Source organism: Numida meleagris, chromosome Z, assembly GCF_002078875.1.
Source record: "Numida meleagris isolate 19003 breed g44 Domestic line chromosome Z, NumMel1.0, whole genome shotgun sequence".
NCBI classification, from domain to species: Eukaryota; Metazoa; Chordata; class Aves; order Galliformes; family Numididae; genus Numida; species Numida meleagris.
The window spans coordinates 66,031,839-66,048,663 of record NC_034438.1 but is presented as its reverse complement, the minus strand read 5'-3'; the positions used below and the strand labels follow the sequence as shown (position 1 = coordinate 66,048,663).

At 41.5% G+C, this 16,825-nt stretch overlaps 1 protein-coding gene across 1 annotated transcript in view; it reads left to right on the top strand.

The window, feature by feature from the left end:
- The window catches only part of SVEP1 (sushi, von Willebrand factor type A, EGF and pentraxin domain containing 1), a 131,992-nt gene extending 115,874 nt beyond the window's left edge, over nucleotides 1–16,118 (top strand). Inside the window, exons 45-50 of the mRNA XM_021380246.1 lie at nucleotides 604–780; nucleotides 1,624–1,794; nucleotides 6,787–6,882; nucleotides 8,869–8,964; nucleotides 11,630–11,723; nucleotides 13,645–16,118. Of these exons, the coding sequence (XP_021235921.1) occupies nucleotides 604–780; nucleotides 1,624–1,794; nucleotides 6,787–6,882; nucleotides 8,869–8,964; nucleotides 11,630–11,723; nucleotides 13,645–13,675 (665 nt within the window). The 3' untranslated portion in view covers nucleotides 13,676–16,118. The remainder of the gene's footprint in view (nucleotides 1–603; nucleotides 781–1,623; nucleotides 1,795–6,786; nucleotides 6,883–8,868; nucleotides 8,965–11,629; nucleotides 11,724–13,644) is intronic.

Here is a 16,825-nt window from a genome sequence, read left to right as displayed (position 1 = left end):
TGGATATTTGTTTTATGAAGTTGGATTAATCTCTGCTGTATATATAAAGTCCAACCTTTTCCATGCTCATGATGAGATCAGTAGACTATAGAAAAATAGCTCGGCAAGTTTACAGCCAGTAGCAAGTAAGATTATTATAGAATTTTTAAACTCTAATGTCTGTCCTCAAGGATCTGGATTTTGTGCTGCTCTGTATTGGTCCAGGCCCACAGATAAAGGAATGGAATGAGTCTGACTCTTTTTTTAAAATGGAATAGGTCTGATTTTTTTGTACTAACGTTATGAGAAGCAGGAAGGAAAGAGAGAATGGTGTGATTGTAAAATGGAAGATACTTTTCACTTTAATCCTTATCTGTATCTTCCATGGACTTCATTAGAGTATGGTAGCAAGCCTTGTGACTGAGGAGAATAGAAACTTTTATCATTATTTTATAACCCAAATCTCGTAACTTTACAGCAAATTAAAAATGAGACTTGTGATTAGCATCCATTTCTACTGCTCTTCATATGATTTGAAGTTGAAATTTGCGGAAATTCTTCTAAAGTTCCATCCCTCTCTTTTTCCTTCTTTTTCCTCTTCCCTCACTCCCTTTCTTTGAACAGCAAACCCTTGTCCTGTGCCTTTCATAATCCCAGAGAATGCCCTTCTTTCCGAGGTGGATTTTTACGTTGGGCAGAATGTGTCCATCAGGTGCAGGGAAGGCTACCAGTTGAAAGGGCAGGCTGTGATCAGCTGTAATGCTGATGAGACTTGGACTCCAACAACAGCTAAGTGTGAAAGTAAGTACAGTACAGCACAATACAGTAAGTACAGATCCCTGCGGTTCCATAGGGCTGTTGACAGCATCTGTATCACACAGGAGAGTGACAGCACAAACCTGTTAGCATAGCTGTCTAGCTGCAGTTACTCAGAAAGGAGGGAGCTTTTATCTGCATACAGAGAGCTGGTTTGCTTCTAGAGAACCTGGCACATAGAAACAACAGCTCTACAAAAGAGCTGTTTTTTCCTTCTAACAGTTATTTCAGAGTATGTTTATGAGTTGATGCCCACTCATACTACTCTCTATTAGGCTCTACTATCGTTTTCTTCTCAATTTACTTTTTGCAAGCACTGCAGCCAGATTTGCTTGCTGGATGCCCTGAATACCCTGAGAATGCCTGTGAGATTATGGTGAAGCAAGGGCTATAGGGATAAGCAGTCTTTTATTGTATTTATTGACGCTGATGGTAAATCCTTTTTTCGGAAGATGACTGAAAGGTTTTTGGCTTCTTGCAAACAATCTTGGCTAGTGCAGTGACATCACCCTGCAGACTCAACTTCATGTGTATCATAGGACCATCTCAACGTTTCTACTACTGTAGAATGGTTGATTCTACTGTATATGGTTGATTGCTGTGTTACTTAAAACTGCTGTTACTGGTCATCTCCATGTGCGCTGCTGTTCATGTGACACAGGTTTGCCCTGTGAGTGTGCACACTGTGAAGCCCCACTTAACTGCATTTTTATCAGAGGTGTCTCAGCATCTCCTGAGTCCTGTGGGTGAAGCACAGTGTCCAGAGTTGGAAACCATATCATGCAGGCATTGTAGCTCACCAGACTATGGGTGATTTCTTTTGTTTAGAGATATCTTGCGGGCCCCCAGCTCACATAGAGAATGCTTTCATCCGTGGTAGCTTCTATCAATATGGAGATATGATCACCTATTCATGCTACAGTGGTTACATGCTGGAGGGGCCCCTGCGGAGCATTTGCTTAGAGAATGGAACATGGACAGCACCACCTACCTGCAAAGGTAAGTCTTTTTTTGTGACTGAAGTATTTCTTAACTAGCCATGGGTATGAAGGAGTCATCGTAGCTGCACTAGAACAAAAGCCAAATTTTTTATGATTTCAGTGCAGCTGTGATTTCACCCAGGGCATTTTAAGTGCAGATTATTGTTTTATTTCCACATGAAAGAGAGAACTTCCCCAATTTTTCTCTCTAGTCTTTGCTATTCCTACAGTGTTGTAACCATCACCTTTGATCCTTTCTCTCACATCTTTTGTGAGAAAGTGACAGAACCAGTCATGTTACTGACGTACTGGGCTGCTTCAAATAAGCACTGCCAGTCATTTTTTTCACAACCAAAGATCAGGCATTGCAGAAAACAAAAGTAAGAGATGCTTAGCCTTTCACTGTGTTTAGAGCTTGGCAGTTCCTGAAAATTCTTTTACAGTGAAGTACTTAAGGATAAGTTGATACAGCTCACTAAGTAGTGCACACTAAGTACTGCAGAAAATTTGTGATTTTAACAAAATACTGAGGTAGTCTTAACTTTCTAACCTTGACGTGCCAGAATGAAGATGTCACTTTTTGATATATTGAGCTAAAAGAAAAAGTAGTTGTTTATATTTCAGAATTAATTCTTCCACAGAGAAGATTCATGTAAATAATCAATTTTGAACAGAAAAATGGAGGAAACCAACCAAAAATGAAGGTGACAAACTAATCAGTTAAAAACAGATGTACGCTTTCAAGCACTGTCTTAAAAATGAGGGTAAGGCATAGCAAAAGAGTTCCAAGGTCATCGAGCTTTTTGACTGGAGAAACCTTGCCATGTACCATTTCCCCTCACATTCCTGCTACCAGATCAATATATAGCTGTCTAAGTTAGCTGCATCCTGAAGTCTTATCTGAAATGCTGTAATAGCCACCGTAAACTGAGCCTCAGATTTTTCTTCAGAAATGTACTAAAATCAAAAACCTTAAGACACATCAGTGGTAACTCATCAGCAGTGACATTCCCAGAGCTCAAGAATTCATACAGAAGAGGAAGGGTGCTGGAACAGTGATCTGGGAACATCGGAGCCATAATCAAAGTTGTCAGATCTGCCTCTCTCTTGCAAGTGTCTTAGCAACCCATGTCTAAAATAGAAGTAACAATACTTCCTCCCTCAATTACCATCATTCTGTTTTGATGAGAAACCCCTTGGAGCTAGAGGTTTCTGTACAGAATTGAGCCTGACTGACTCATCAGGGTCTCTTTGTCAGTGTTTTTGGTTTGGATTCTGCCACCAGAACATTAAGACCTAGCTAATCTTAATTACCCTACTGTGCGAAAGCAGACATTCTTTTAAAGTTCTGGATGCAGTAGTTAAAATTGCCTTGCCTAAAAGTAACAAGTCAGCAGATTGTTTTAAGGAGACCCAGGGGCAGAGAAGTGGACTTTTAACTCATGAACATTTCAGGGCTAGTGAAGCTGCCTCTGAAAACCATGTTTTTCATAGTAGTGCAATCATGGCTCGGCACTGCCCTGAAGAACCAGCTGTTGAGCAGCCAAGCAGAGGATGTTCATGGTAAAGGCAACTGAGTTATTTCAGATGTTGATAGGTATCCAAAAGTTATTTTGAAAATGTGCACTCGTAAACCACAGAACCCTTTCTGAAAAGCTCACCAAGTAGCTTATTATTTCTTTGTATAACATGGTGGCTGCAGAATTCAAGGGATCTCAGCACAACAGCTACTCTATGTAAGCTAGATATTTAGCAAAACTTTGTGATGCTTTCTCTACATTGTAACACTCTGGATTCTTCAGCTGCCTACTTTATATCATTAGTTTTACTTCTTATTCGTACTGTGTCAGAACACTACCTTACACAGAACGCTTAGCCCTTACTCAAAGGGCTGTAGTCATCTACTGAAAGAATTTCTTGCCACTGGTAGCCAGACAACTAGAAGGGATGATATGCAAAGAACTGTCAAACACATCCTGTTTCCAACACTGCTGAATCCTTGAGACTGTTCAGAGGATTAAGTGTTGGGGTTAATTATTTTGAAATGCAAAATGATGAAGGGGACCAATGCTCAGAGAGTAGTGTAATAAAACAAAGTGGAAAAACCTGCCTTTGGGTATGCTAAGGGTGGGAAATAACGATTTCCCCCCTTCCTTTCACCCAAAAGTGGAACTGGAAAGGACCAAAGATACTTCTGGGAGGACCAACGTGTTTTTGTGACACATGTCAAAATAATCTTTCAGAACTGCTTTATAATTCATTTGAGGGATTTGCCTAACAAAAGGGCGACAGGACCCAAGCCTTTGTGGTCTACATCAGAAGCAACATGAAAGCACTCTTTGCAATGACTCATGCTGCACTTATTGTTTTTGGCTCTGTGAGTTGATTACTAATGTGTCCTAAGCCCTCTTGAAACATTCTGCCCCGGTTGAACGGGTTAGTTAACATAAATATTGTAATTAAAAAGCAGATTTCATTGGCTTCTATGGGAGAGCTGCAACCACAGCTGCAGTTGCCTGAGTCACTGCTGGCTAAAGATTGCGGGGCAGATTCTGATCTGAGTTTCAGGGGTGAGAAGTATTAGGCTGGGTCTGCCAAATGCGAACACCTGTGGGACTCAGCAGACTGCACAGATTAGCACAGCTTGTCTAACTCCTCTCTCTCCTCTCTGAAGTGCTCTAAAATCTGTCAGGTATTTGGTCTCTGCCAGCATCATGTTGACAGGGAGAGGTCTCCTGCTGTGGAGATGTTAGCAAAAAAATTGATGCCCAGCTAGTGAACAAGCTTTCTGAGTGACAGCAGAGGCCTTGGGAAATTGGTCACTTGCTACTACAGGGAAGCTTTTTGGCAGAGTTGAGAACAAACACCAGGAATCTTTTCTGACCTTTTCTTGCCCCTATTTGTCTTGCAGAAGTGTTACCACTTCTGTGTCCTGTGGAGGTAACTGTCAGGTATGGGTTTGTAAGGGGTCTCAAAACCAAAGGTCGGTACTGTGGGTGTGAGGTCTGCTACCAGTAACTGTTGTTTCAATTAACACTACCCAGCAGGTCAGGACTGAATTGTCCTGCTTGCTTTCACTGTAGCAAAAAAAGTGAATGAGATCCCAGCTTAGTTTACTGCCCCAAGCCTTTCTCCACTATTGTCTGCTGAGTGAAAAATAATCCTCACAGCTACAGACATACAGAGTCTCTCCCTGTGTAAACTGATGTATAACAAGCGCACACCTAGGGATGGTACAGTCTTAGTTATTCAGTGTTTCATAACCAAGGGCAGAAAGCCAGGAAAAACATACCTCTGACTGAGATCCTGAATTGCTGAGCAGGATGGAGCTGCCATCCAGAGCGACTTCAGTAACTAATGAAATATCCACATCTTCTCCATCAACGGAGTGAGAGAGAATTCCAGAAAACATTTTTATTCAGCTTTGAATTTAACTTGGATTGTAATTTATATACAAGTCTTTTGCTTACTATCCTATTATACATTAAAGGAATATATTTTCTGTGGAGCAGATCACACACAATTTCAAAACTTTAAATGTATTTTTATTCAACTTACGTGACTTTTCATTGCACAATAGAAATGTATTTGGCACACTATTCTCTTTAGCCAACACCAGAAACAAACTGTCTATGTATTCGTAGATATCTTTACAATAAAAATTGTTTAAAATACCTTTTTAAAATATTGCAACTTCTGTTAACTCGTCCCAGTCTCATTATCAGCAGACATTTAATGGTAAGGCTCTGAAGTTTTATAGAAAGGCAAAAGCTTTGGCATCATTTCAATGGGCTCCAGGCTGTAACTTGCAGCATGGCATGGCTTAGTTGCAAGAGTGACTCAAGTCCAGCTCAGTCAGTGAAAGATCTGCATTCTTTCCAATGTGGAGCTTGGGTCTGAACCAGTGTGCTAAGCCAGTGTATTTAATACTAACACTGAACAAGATTTGAAATGCTTTCAAAGCCTAAACACATATTTTACTCACCTAGAAAATAATTAAAGATAGGATGCAATTAACAGTTCAGACTGAGTTTCCTGAGGTTACTCTGTGTTGATGACTACCACTAATTAGAAGTTTGTCTGATAACTTATTTGTCCTGTAGTACCATCTAGAAGCCACAATTTTTTATCTTATGTGCATAGTGTGTTCACAAACACAAGAGGGATTTTACTTGCTCCAATAATCTTTTAAGTCTAATATGTTTGCACTTAGCTTGCCACCCAGTTCTGTAAAATAGTCCTGGTTTCCCTGGATATATTAGCCAAGATAAAGTACAGTGTCATTCAAAGAAGTCCATAGTCTGTTGAGTTCAGGCAACATGCTGGAGTAGCATGATAGAAAGTGCTTCAGATTCCTCACTTTTATGAGCAAGTGTTTATTAAGAGGTATGTGAACCATGGAGCACCAGTCAGCATGAAAGCTGAGGGAAGTTTATAATCATACTCTGGGTTCCACAGGTAAACACTTCACTGTGCTGATGCTACACCATCGTAGCACTGCTGGTTGCTCTGGATGGCAGTGCAATAAAAATGCCTTCTCCTACCGCACTGTCCTGTCATTCTTTCAACAAACCCTGTGTTAGGCCAGACAGCATTGCTTTGTTTCATCCCAAGGTTAGAAGAAAACTTGATTTTATCAAGAAGAAAAAAGTGGATAATAGATGCTGTTTGTTTTTTTTACAAAAAAGAAAAAATAGTGGGAATAAACAGGGAAAGCACAATGTCAGCCTTTAAACATTGTCCAGGTAATTTACCGGACTGTCCTAAAAATGTAGCATTTTTCTTTCTTGCTGTTGCTCAAGGACATTTTTGGTTGTCTTAGCAGTTCACTGTAAGTAAAGAGGAAAGTATTACATTTTCTCAGCACTGTGCTCTTGATCACCATACCTAGTCACTTGCACACAGCTAGAAAATGATGCAGATATTGAAATCAAAGCCAAGTTAAGCTTGTGAATTGTAGTATGTTCTAATTATCCTTCTTGTGTTGGTCATGAAATTGTTCTGCTTACAGCTGTCTGTCGGTTCCCATGTCAGAATGGTGGAGTCTGTGAGCGACCAAATGCCTGCTCATGCCCAGATGGCTGGATGGGGCGTCTCTGTGAAGAGCGTATGTATATCATCCTTCATGTATTATTTATCAGGATGTTGTAGGTAAGACAAGTCAATTTTCTGCAGTGAACTGAGTGCAAAAATTAAAGGTATGAGAGCCAAAAATGTAAAAATCATAATTTTATTCTGCTTGACAAATTAGAATAGAAATGACTAAGCAATTGCTTGTTCCTAGACAAAGGGCCATTCTTTGATACCTCCCAGTAAAACACTTTTAAATCGATGCAGGGCTGGCTTTTCCTGGCCTGGACCCCTATGTAATTGGAGAACTGGATCTGTTCTGATTGTGAACAACCAAATCTGACTTCTGAGCCTGTCAAAAATTCTCTGGGTGGTGTTGGAGGTGCCGGGTTTTGCCATGTTTCCCATTTCCTCAGTGGTGGTCTTAATGCGAGGACTTGGTGAGATCTAAACCCTTCATGCTGGCAGTACCACCATAGTGCAGACTCAGCCCTCTGTGTCTAATATTTTCAGCTGGAGGGGGTTGAGCCCTGTGCCTGGCAGAATTGTGTTTGGTATGCCACAATTGATTTCCTCACCTTAACATTAATAACAATACTTAATGTGTTCTTTAGGACCAGAAGACAATTTTTATGCCCCAAGATGTTTTAATCTGTCATCCCGGTTCTGAACTTGTTTTCCTACGTGTGGAAAATGAACAGACAGCTGACTAGCTAGATTACAGTTTGTGCAGACACAGGCAGTGGCCTTTTTTTTTTTTTTTTCCTCTTTACTTTGGCATAGGCAGTGAGAGGCAAGGTGAGGGCTTCCCGCAATTAGTTAGTGCCACCTTGATTGTGCAGTGTTGCCTGTCTCTCAAGGTACACCAATCAGCAGAAAAGATAGGTTTAGTCTTTGGTTCTGAGGGCCTGTTCTGGAAGTCAGATGGACTTTTGAGTGCTAGCATTGAGCACTGATTTGTCAGGGCCAGGCCACAGGTGAGGCTGCAGAGCTTTGAAAGAATTCAGTCATACATACAGTGGTACATTCCACAGATGACAGGATGGGTTCATCATCCTTAGAAAGGCCTGGCTACCTTAAAAAATGTGCAAAGCACTACTTAGTTTAGTGATACAGACAAATCTTGGTGATATGGATTAATCCTGTGAACTAGAATTTCACTGTTTCTTTCTTATTCATGCTGGGTGGTCCCATCCTCCCAAAGTAAAACTCCCCTAGAAGTGCCTCTCATGGTTCCACATTTGAGACCTAGCTCAACTCTTTCTCATACAAAAGCTTGTTCACACAATCACTCCATTCAGTTAGAGCGGAGGAGATGGTAGTTTTAGAAAGGTTCTTAGATCACCAGCAATTGGCACATTGGACCACTTTGCAAATCTGCTCACAGGAGCAGCTTAGGTTGATTCGTAGGCCATCAACTACTTGGTATCATGGGGCAGTTCTCTGGTTTCTCTTTTCCCCAAAGCTCTCAGCTGTGATCAGTGTGTTGCACCCAAAATGCCTTGCATTGCTGGAGCTGTTTGTCACTGGGAGGCTTGTGTTGTCACCTGTCTCGTTGTATTTTCACTGGTCCAGACCAGTCCTTTCCTATAAGCAATGCATAGTTTCCTTGTTTTGGATCTTGCACTGTGGGACCCAGGGAATCCAGAAACAATCCAGCTGCTTGTGACTAAAGCATGAATTGATTTTGATAGCCAACCTCACAGAAGTGAGCATTGTCTAGGGATATTACAGGTGAGAAGCAGGAAAACAGCCCTCGCTCCTTTCCAGTGAGTGCAGAGCCCAGAGGCATCTGAAGGACTCCAGAAATCACTTGTTTGTCATCATTCCTTCTCTTTTCTTGCCACCAAGCCAGTGGTATTTGCTCTGCATGCCTTCTGGGTAGATCATTCTCAACTCCACTTATACTGTGTACAAACACTTTGAGTCTCTAGTTAAATGTAAGAGTTTTTTTTTGTACACCTTCCTCCTTCGTTTGCAGAGGTGATTATTATTTTTACTGGTTCTCTTCCCTTCTCCTTAGCTATATGCATTTTGCCGTGTCTCAACGGAGGTCGCTGTGTGGCTCCTTATCAGTGTGACTGCCCCCCTGGATGGACTGGGTCGCGGTGCCATACGGGTAAAACTCCTTCTACTTGCATTTTTTTTCTTTTTGTGATGCTGCTAGCAATACCTAGCACAGTTCACTAAGGACTGTGTAGCAACTACCACACTTCTCAGTGGAAAACCCAGCCCTGCAATAAAATTCCCAGAGCATTTGCCATCCCCAGATGCAAACTATTTGCAGAGTAGTTCCTGGTGCATCTTAACAATCCTCAGAGAACCTTAGTCCCAGAAAGGACAAACAGCCTTCAGAAGAGGGCTGTCTGCAAAAGTCACTATCGGGGGGAGAATTTCCACGGAGAAAAATAAAGCTAGGCTGTCCACTCCAGAAGGAGTTAGTTTCACTTTCAGCTTCAACATGTGCAGTGCACCATCGAACTCAGAAGCAAGCTGCTGATTCTTCTAGGGTTTTTCACAGCTTTGCTGGGGGATTCCCCCTTGGTGCCTCAGTGCAAAGACAGCAGATATGACAGAGAAAAGCAGGGATGTGTTTAAGGATGGTTAAATTTAATGGGTATGTGGATGGCTTAGGTATCATCTAAGTTCTCTGAACAAACACAATATGCATGATAGACCTGTTCCATGTACGTAACTGAGTTTCAGCAGCGTGCAGCACACCAAGGCAGCCAGGGGAGTGATTCTGAGGTGTCAGATCTGTGTCCTGGCAAGTCAGTTTGTCTTAGGTGAAGCCAATTTACAGTGAGGGGTAATACTTGAACCCAGGTTTGGCATACTTGTTTTCTCTACAAGGCTGAACAAAAGGCAGCTTTTCAAAGCCTTGTCATAGTGCAGATAGCCAGTAAAACTTGAAGTGATTGAGTGACCACTGAAAAGTCTTTCAGTCATTATTGAATCTCAATCATTAATAAATGTTAACCTTTTTTTAAAAAAAAAAATCTTCCAGTTTGTTTACTGCATTTTTGTCATTCAGGTGCAACTTAACTGAGTGTTAATAGGGCCTTAACGTGAAAGCCTGTGTTTGCCTTCCTGCATGTCTTTCGGGTGGCTGATTGGGCAAACTGCAGGAGGAATTTGTGCTGTTTATGGGTATTCATTTTACTTGTTCAGCTGTTAAGAATAGTGAGTCTGGGGGATAAACTCCATACCCAGCCATCTCTCAGCAAGTTAAAAATCCAGAGTGGCCTTTTTAACTCTCAGCTGTTGTTTTTTGAAGCAACACTTGCCTAGCACATAATGCAGAATTTCACAAACTGTGCAGCTGCAACAGCATAGGTAGTTGAGGAGAACAGATGGCTTCTTTACTCGTGGGCCAGCAATTCAAATCTGTTCAGGCTGACTTGCTTTTCAAATAGCTCAAGTAAAAAAATCTAGTGGTCAACTGTATCTGTGCCAAAATCCATTCAAAAAAACATATAAGCACTGTTTGTAAAGTTACTCAGTTCAGGTTTTACTTCCTGGTCATGATATCCTGTTTTGTCAGCTGACAAAACAAAACAGAGCAAAGTGAAATGGGAAATACTTGGATTAACTTCTAGTCTCACAGGAATACTTATGTGCATAAAGTGAGAGGTAAAGATGTTTCATTCATATTTTTCATTCCAGAATCAAAAGTCATTTTGAACGTGACAAACCTGGCTTAATTGCATGAGGGTAGTCCATCTCTATAACGTCCTGCTATTGTTTGTTTGTGTTTTGGCCCAGAGGAATCAGAGTAGAATATTTCCATTGCCTTTACACATTTCTGTGACTACACATTTCCATTTCCAGTAATCAGTGTTTCCAGTTGTCTTTACTGATGTCTATCCCATTAATATAGCATCGTCTGCTAAAAATAATTGATGTTTTTTAGCATCCTGGTATTAGAAATGTTTATGCTTGAAGCAGCTCATCAAGTGAGTCTGAATCTGTTCTGTAAATTGTGTGTTGCTTTATCTCCTAATGACAAAACTGACAGGAAGAGTTACCTGTTATCCTTCGGTTTGGTCATCACGCAAAAGGAGGTGCAACTGTTTCTCAGCCAACCCTTCCCTACTGGCTGAGGCAGGCAGTAGTTCTCCAGTTCACATGCACCGTAACACCACACCTTTATAGATACCTAGTCTCTTTAAGGAACTTGCTGTCATTCCCTGCTCCCTTTCCTTGTGTCCACACTGGTGCTGTTGTGTGAAGTCTTGCCGGCTGTTGATGTGTAAATGGGTTTTTGACCTTTAACTATCTGTTCTGCCTCTTTCTGGACTTTTTACCACATCTGGTTTCTGCTTGTTCTGGCTGCTGTTCAGCCATCACATTCCTTTCAAATAAACATCCGTGTTTTCTTCATAGAAATGAAGCCTATTCTTCATGGATCTTATGACTCTTGTCATCTAATTTCTCCCTCTGCTTCCGCTTGTATTCCTCTTCTGCCTCAATTCAAGGCAAAAAAAGAACATAATTTTTAAGGCAACAAAAAATAATACACTGACTCTTCCATGCAGCTCATACACTACAGCAAACAGTAGAGAGGTTGGAATCACACTTAGCAGAGATGAGCTTCTAAGGTTGCCCTTTCCAGAGCAAACTGTCTTTTACAAGAAACTCAAAGCTGACATTTAATGCTGTAGTTTTGAGAGCAGTCCATTTGTAATGGAATAACGCAGGCTGGACTTTCAGCATGCTGTTCCTTAACAGCTTGGATTGGGTTTACTCATTAACACAGTCTCTGTGTGTGCATTTGTATGCAGCTGTTTGCCAGTCACCGTGCCTAAATGGTGGGAAGTGCATACGACCAAATCGGTGTTATTGTCCCTCATCATGGACTGGACATGATTGCTCAAGGTAAGTGTTGCTGAGTGCTGTCCCATGACTAAGCTGAGTGGCTCACTACTGAACGGTATCTCTGAAGAACTGTGATTAATTTTGCAGAAGAGCATCTCTAGATCCTGTAAATCAGTAGTCACCAGGCAACTCATAATTTATGGACAATCTGGAAAGACCTTAGAGAGTACTCTGTCTGATGGTTACCAAAGGTATAGAAATCCCAGGAAGTGGTACATCTGTGCATGAGCAGATAGGAAAACCTGCAAGGTTTAGCCTTAGTGTTAATTCTGAAAGTGGAGGTGTTTGTTGTGGTACAATACAGAGCATTTCCTAGGTGTTCATTTTGAACTGTGTATACTTCAACTGGGTCCAGGTTCAAGATGCAGGTAATGCAGCAGAAGCTGTAAATGACAGTTCTTCTTACACCTAGCATTGGGTAGTGTCACTATTTAGAGTGAAATATGGTGCCTCTTAGTCAGGTCACAGTTCAGATTGCCTGACAGTGTCATCACCATGCGAGGCAGTGTTTACAAGTCTTAATGGTAGCTTTGTTTTTTAAAGCTAAGTTGGGCAGTTCTGCTTACATGGAAGTTTGAGCAGGAGCCAGTTTATTTGTGGAAAGCTACCTTGTTTCATGCTGCTGCTAAGAGCCATTTACAGCCCTGAAGATGGAAGGCAGGTGGAATAGTGATGATGTTGTGGGCAGAAATCAGATATAATAACAAAACATACAGCCTGAGTTATCCTACTCCCCATATGGAATATTAATGAGGGCCATGAAACACATACCAGCAAAAACACTTATACTTCAACTCCTCACCAGACAGTTAATGAAGGTGTCTGACTGCTACTGACAGACTCATTCTGAATGCACTGGTCATTCTCCTGGAGAGCTAAACAAATACCATCTGAATATCAGATTTTCCTTTTTTTCTCTGGAATATAGGCAAATCCAATGCCATTGTCTTACTTTTTTATTCTTCTTTCTGGATGGATATAAACAGAGATTCCTGTCTGTCTCTCTGATATACCATTCATCTTAAAGTTCCAGAAAAGGTGCCTGTTGCAAAACCATGTTATCTAAAATGAATGGTTTTCATTTGTAATTATGTATACGCAAGTGAAGCAGCCTATACGTGCTGTTAAAAAATAGTGTCTGGCATTAATCTGAAAGTTAAACATAAAGTCTGATAATATTTTCATTTAGGATATGAAGCGGAGAACCCCAAGTCCACTGGACTTATCAGCCAAAAACTCTGGAATTTATCTCCGATGCAAAGCAGATTTTCAGGCTTTTAGCAAACTGGACTCTTACTGGTTTTTGTGTTTGTTTTTCTTTTAACTTATCCACAGCTCTGTGCAGCATTGCTGACTCTGAGAGATGGCAGACCATTGGTCCTGTGGGCAAGTGGTCCAGCTGCTTTTCCCATCAAGGGCTGTTTGAGAGGAGACTTCCCCACGCAGAACTGAGGGGGCTGAAGGGAGATGACAGAAACAGGCAGTGAGATCTCTTTTGTATTTTGTTAAATATTGGCCTCAGTCTGGTGGCTCTTCGCAGTGCACAGTACAGTGCTGAGGATTCAAAAAAATACAGGCAAGACAGGAGTAAGTGCCATGATAGCAAAGATTTGCTGTTGCAGGTTAGCTAGGTGTGATTTATTAGGGGAAGTAGGAAGGGCTAAAGGCTTTTATCAGCATCCAGGGATTTGGATTTGGATTAGCTCCAAAGTCTGTGATGAGTCACAGTTTGCATTAGACATCAGCTCACTCGCTCTCTTCCCCTCTCAGTGTGCCATCTTGAGCTTGGTGCTCTAAACTCGGTACAGTCTCGTTCACCTTCTCCATGTGCCTCACTGTTGATCTTGCTGTGTATTTTCACCACTGCACTGACTTTATTTTGTTTGTTTTGTGTGGTGTTGTTTGTGTTTTTTTGACACAGAAAACGGAAGGCTGGATTCTACCACTTTTAACAGCAGAGCAACAGTTTTACACTCAGAAACCTTTCTTCAGCCTAGACACCAGGGCTTGGAATCTAATGCATTGTAAATCACATCCATTGCTTCCCTTCCCCCCAGCTCCTATGTTTTGTATTTTATTTTGTGATATATTTTTTCTATACCTTTCAATTTTTAAAGAAAAACTCTGTACTTTCCATTTACAAAAGTATTATCAAATATATGCTGCTACACACACACCATACACATACAATGGTGAAGATCCCTACTGTTCACTGAGGAAGTGGCTGTGTACGGTGAAGTCCCTCCCATTTCTTACACCCAGTAAGCTAATTAAAACATGCTATACTGCCAACCATGATTAAACAGAATGTTTTAATTCTGCTTATCATCTGCCAAAGCGTATTGAAATCCATCAATTTAATTGTAAAGAATAATTATGTAAAGCTAACTGAGCGACTGAACTTTGCATTGGGCTTGTGTCTGAACTTGTGGTGATATAAATTTGAAGTACACCTGATGAAGTCCAAATTGTAGCCAGAGTTCCTGCTGGACATAAGTAGATTCTGTAGTGTTCATTATGCGACACTAACATCATTAGAAAGTGACTTAAATGGAAGGCAGTGGCAAGAATTTTAGCGATTGGTAAAATATTCAAAAGCGTGAAAGAGTTGAGAGAATGTCTAGGCAACAACAACCTCTGAGGATTTTTGGTGTGCAGGCAGTTTAGGTGTCCCGCTTAGTCTGGATAATCCAGAATGCAGCAGCGGACAGTACTGACCACTGAAAACTTCCCCCTGGTAATGGAACTCACCACTACTTGCCTGCAGCCAGCATCCCTTTCCTGTGTGATGATGAAATACACATCCAACATCTGCCTGCCAGGCAAGTGGTTTTGATTCATGGGGCTTGGGTCCCAACGTTTGGCCCTGCAGTAGGGAGAGAAGGCACCAGCTGTGTGTACAGGTGAAGCTTTGCTGTTTGCTTACAGAAAAGTGGTATTTTATGTTACACAGAACCCTCAGAGAACTGGAAAAGGCCTCTCTTGTGTACACGCACAGGCAGAAATACCTAGCTGAGTAAGAAATACTGAGAGCACGCATGCTGTCAGATTACTCTTTTGCATATTGTTGATCCCACTGCATCTGAGAATCACACATGCTTGAGTGCTGTCATTAAGTCATGCTCTAATGAACTGAGATGCCAAGATTTACCGATGGGTAAGTGGTATGGCGGAATTACAAGGTGGAGATCACATGCATATGTTCAGGTCAAATGTTTACTAATTATCATCAGATAGTACAAAGTCTAGTCTGTGAAAGAAGATGTTAGAGTGAGAATTGTTGATCAGAAGCTCCATTTTTCCCAGTAGCAGCAGAAAAGCATGACTGGCAGCCCATGCTAGGAAAGAAGGAATAAATTCTACACTCTGCAGCATTACTGCGTAGTTACCCTCTGGGTTATGAGTGTGCACACATTGCCCCCACTTCCCCCCCCTTCCCTCTTCATAAATATACATTCCCGTTATGAATGCATGAGAGAAATGTGATAGGACACAAAAAGGAGTTAATGGAGGGACTAGGGCACTAGTAAAGACAGACACATAGCTACTGGCTGTTAACCCAAGACCAGAAATGGGGAAGAAACAGGTGAAGCTGTGAACCAGGAAGAGCTGGAAGAAAAATAGGTGAAGAATATTTGTCACGGGACAAGCTAAATTCGAATGCAGATTCCTTCCCACTGGGAGCTGCAACCGGCTGAAGAGTTGTTCTTTCAACTCCCTTAAATATCTTTTTCTGATGGATTCTGCTGACACGTACCAACAGCCATCAGTGTTTACAGCTTTGGTTCAAGTTAGTGTTCGGTAAATAATACTACATTTCAACCCACGGTCGCCACCATGTGTAGGCACTTTGTTCCCTGATCCCTGCTGCTGTGCACAGTGGGTGCACAGATGCTGTAGCAAGCAGCTCAGGATATCTCAAGGAAAGAGTGCATCGGTGGGAGAAGCAGGTTTTTATTTATACATCATTCTCATGTTTTAAAAAATAGTCCCATTTTCAGTGTGCTTCTCACATGCCCTCACTGCCCTGGCAGTCTCCAGAACAGAGCAGCAGTGGTTTGGAAGGTGCACAGGGCTGGCAGGACACTGCTGAGCCTTGGGGCAGAGGGCTGGCTTTTAGCACTGCAGCTTCACACTAGTGACTAGTACATGGAGTTTGGGGATATACTCAGTCAATATGTTTCATAAGCTGATGTGGTAGGAAGAGTAGCTGAAACTATAGGCTGTTAAATTAGTGCTGTGTGTGACGCTTTGGTACTTGCTGGAATATTTTCCCTGTTCTGTGCAGTATTGTCATTTATGTCACTGCTTGTTGTGTGTTTTAAAGGACTTCTGTGTGATGCACTTTACACTGTAAATAAAGTTGCACCCTGTTTAGTACCTATATAGATGCAACATGGCTTCTTTTTTTTTTTTTTTTTTTGGTAACACTGAGCAACAGAAGTGCCTTCTTACCCTTTGGAGTCTGCTGGCAGAGCATGTGTGTCAGGGAGATGGGGCTCTGCTCAGGGGAAAAGATGAAATAATTGCCAGTAATCTCAGAAGAATGTGCTGGGTTATTCCACATCCTCAGATAAAAATGCAGTTAGCACTTCATTTTTCAGATTCCTTCTGCCATTAGAATGCATTTTAAAACCTGTAATGGCCAATTTATCCTTAGCATAAACAGATGCATTGAAACCTACCACACGCGCTGCTTACTAGAGGTGGGACTTGTTTTATTCTGCACTAGTACTAGAATTTTTAAAGCTGTGGAGCTTTCTGTACTCAGAAACAGTAGGGGTTAAAAATGTAGCATGACAAAGAAAACTCTGTGACTCAAATACCGCCCTTCCAAGAAGGAGCATATATAACAAAGCAGTCAGAAGATCAAGGGTGTGGGTTTTTTCAGGGAATGTTAGTAAGCCTTTCCGTGTTTCAACATATGGGCTTAAGTGGAGATTTCTGAGTGCCAAAGCCATGTTTGAAAGCCTTCCCCTAAGCAGCAGCCCAGAAGGTGGCACGAGGCTGCAGATAGTGCTGCTAGTGAAGCCCTGAAATTTGCTGTTTGTCTGATAGAGGCAAATTTGCATGCAACAATACTCGTCCAAATACTACTAATA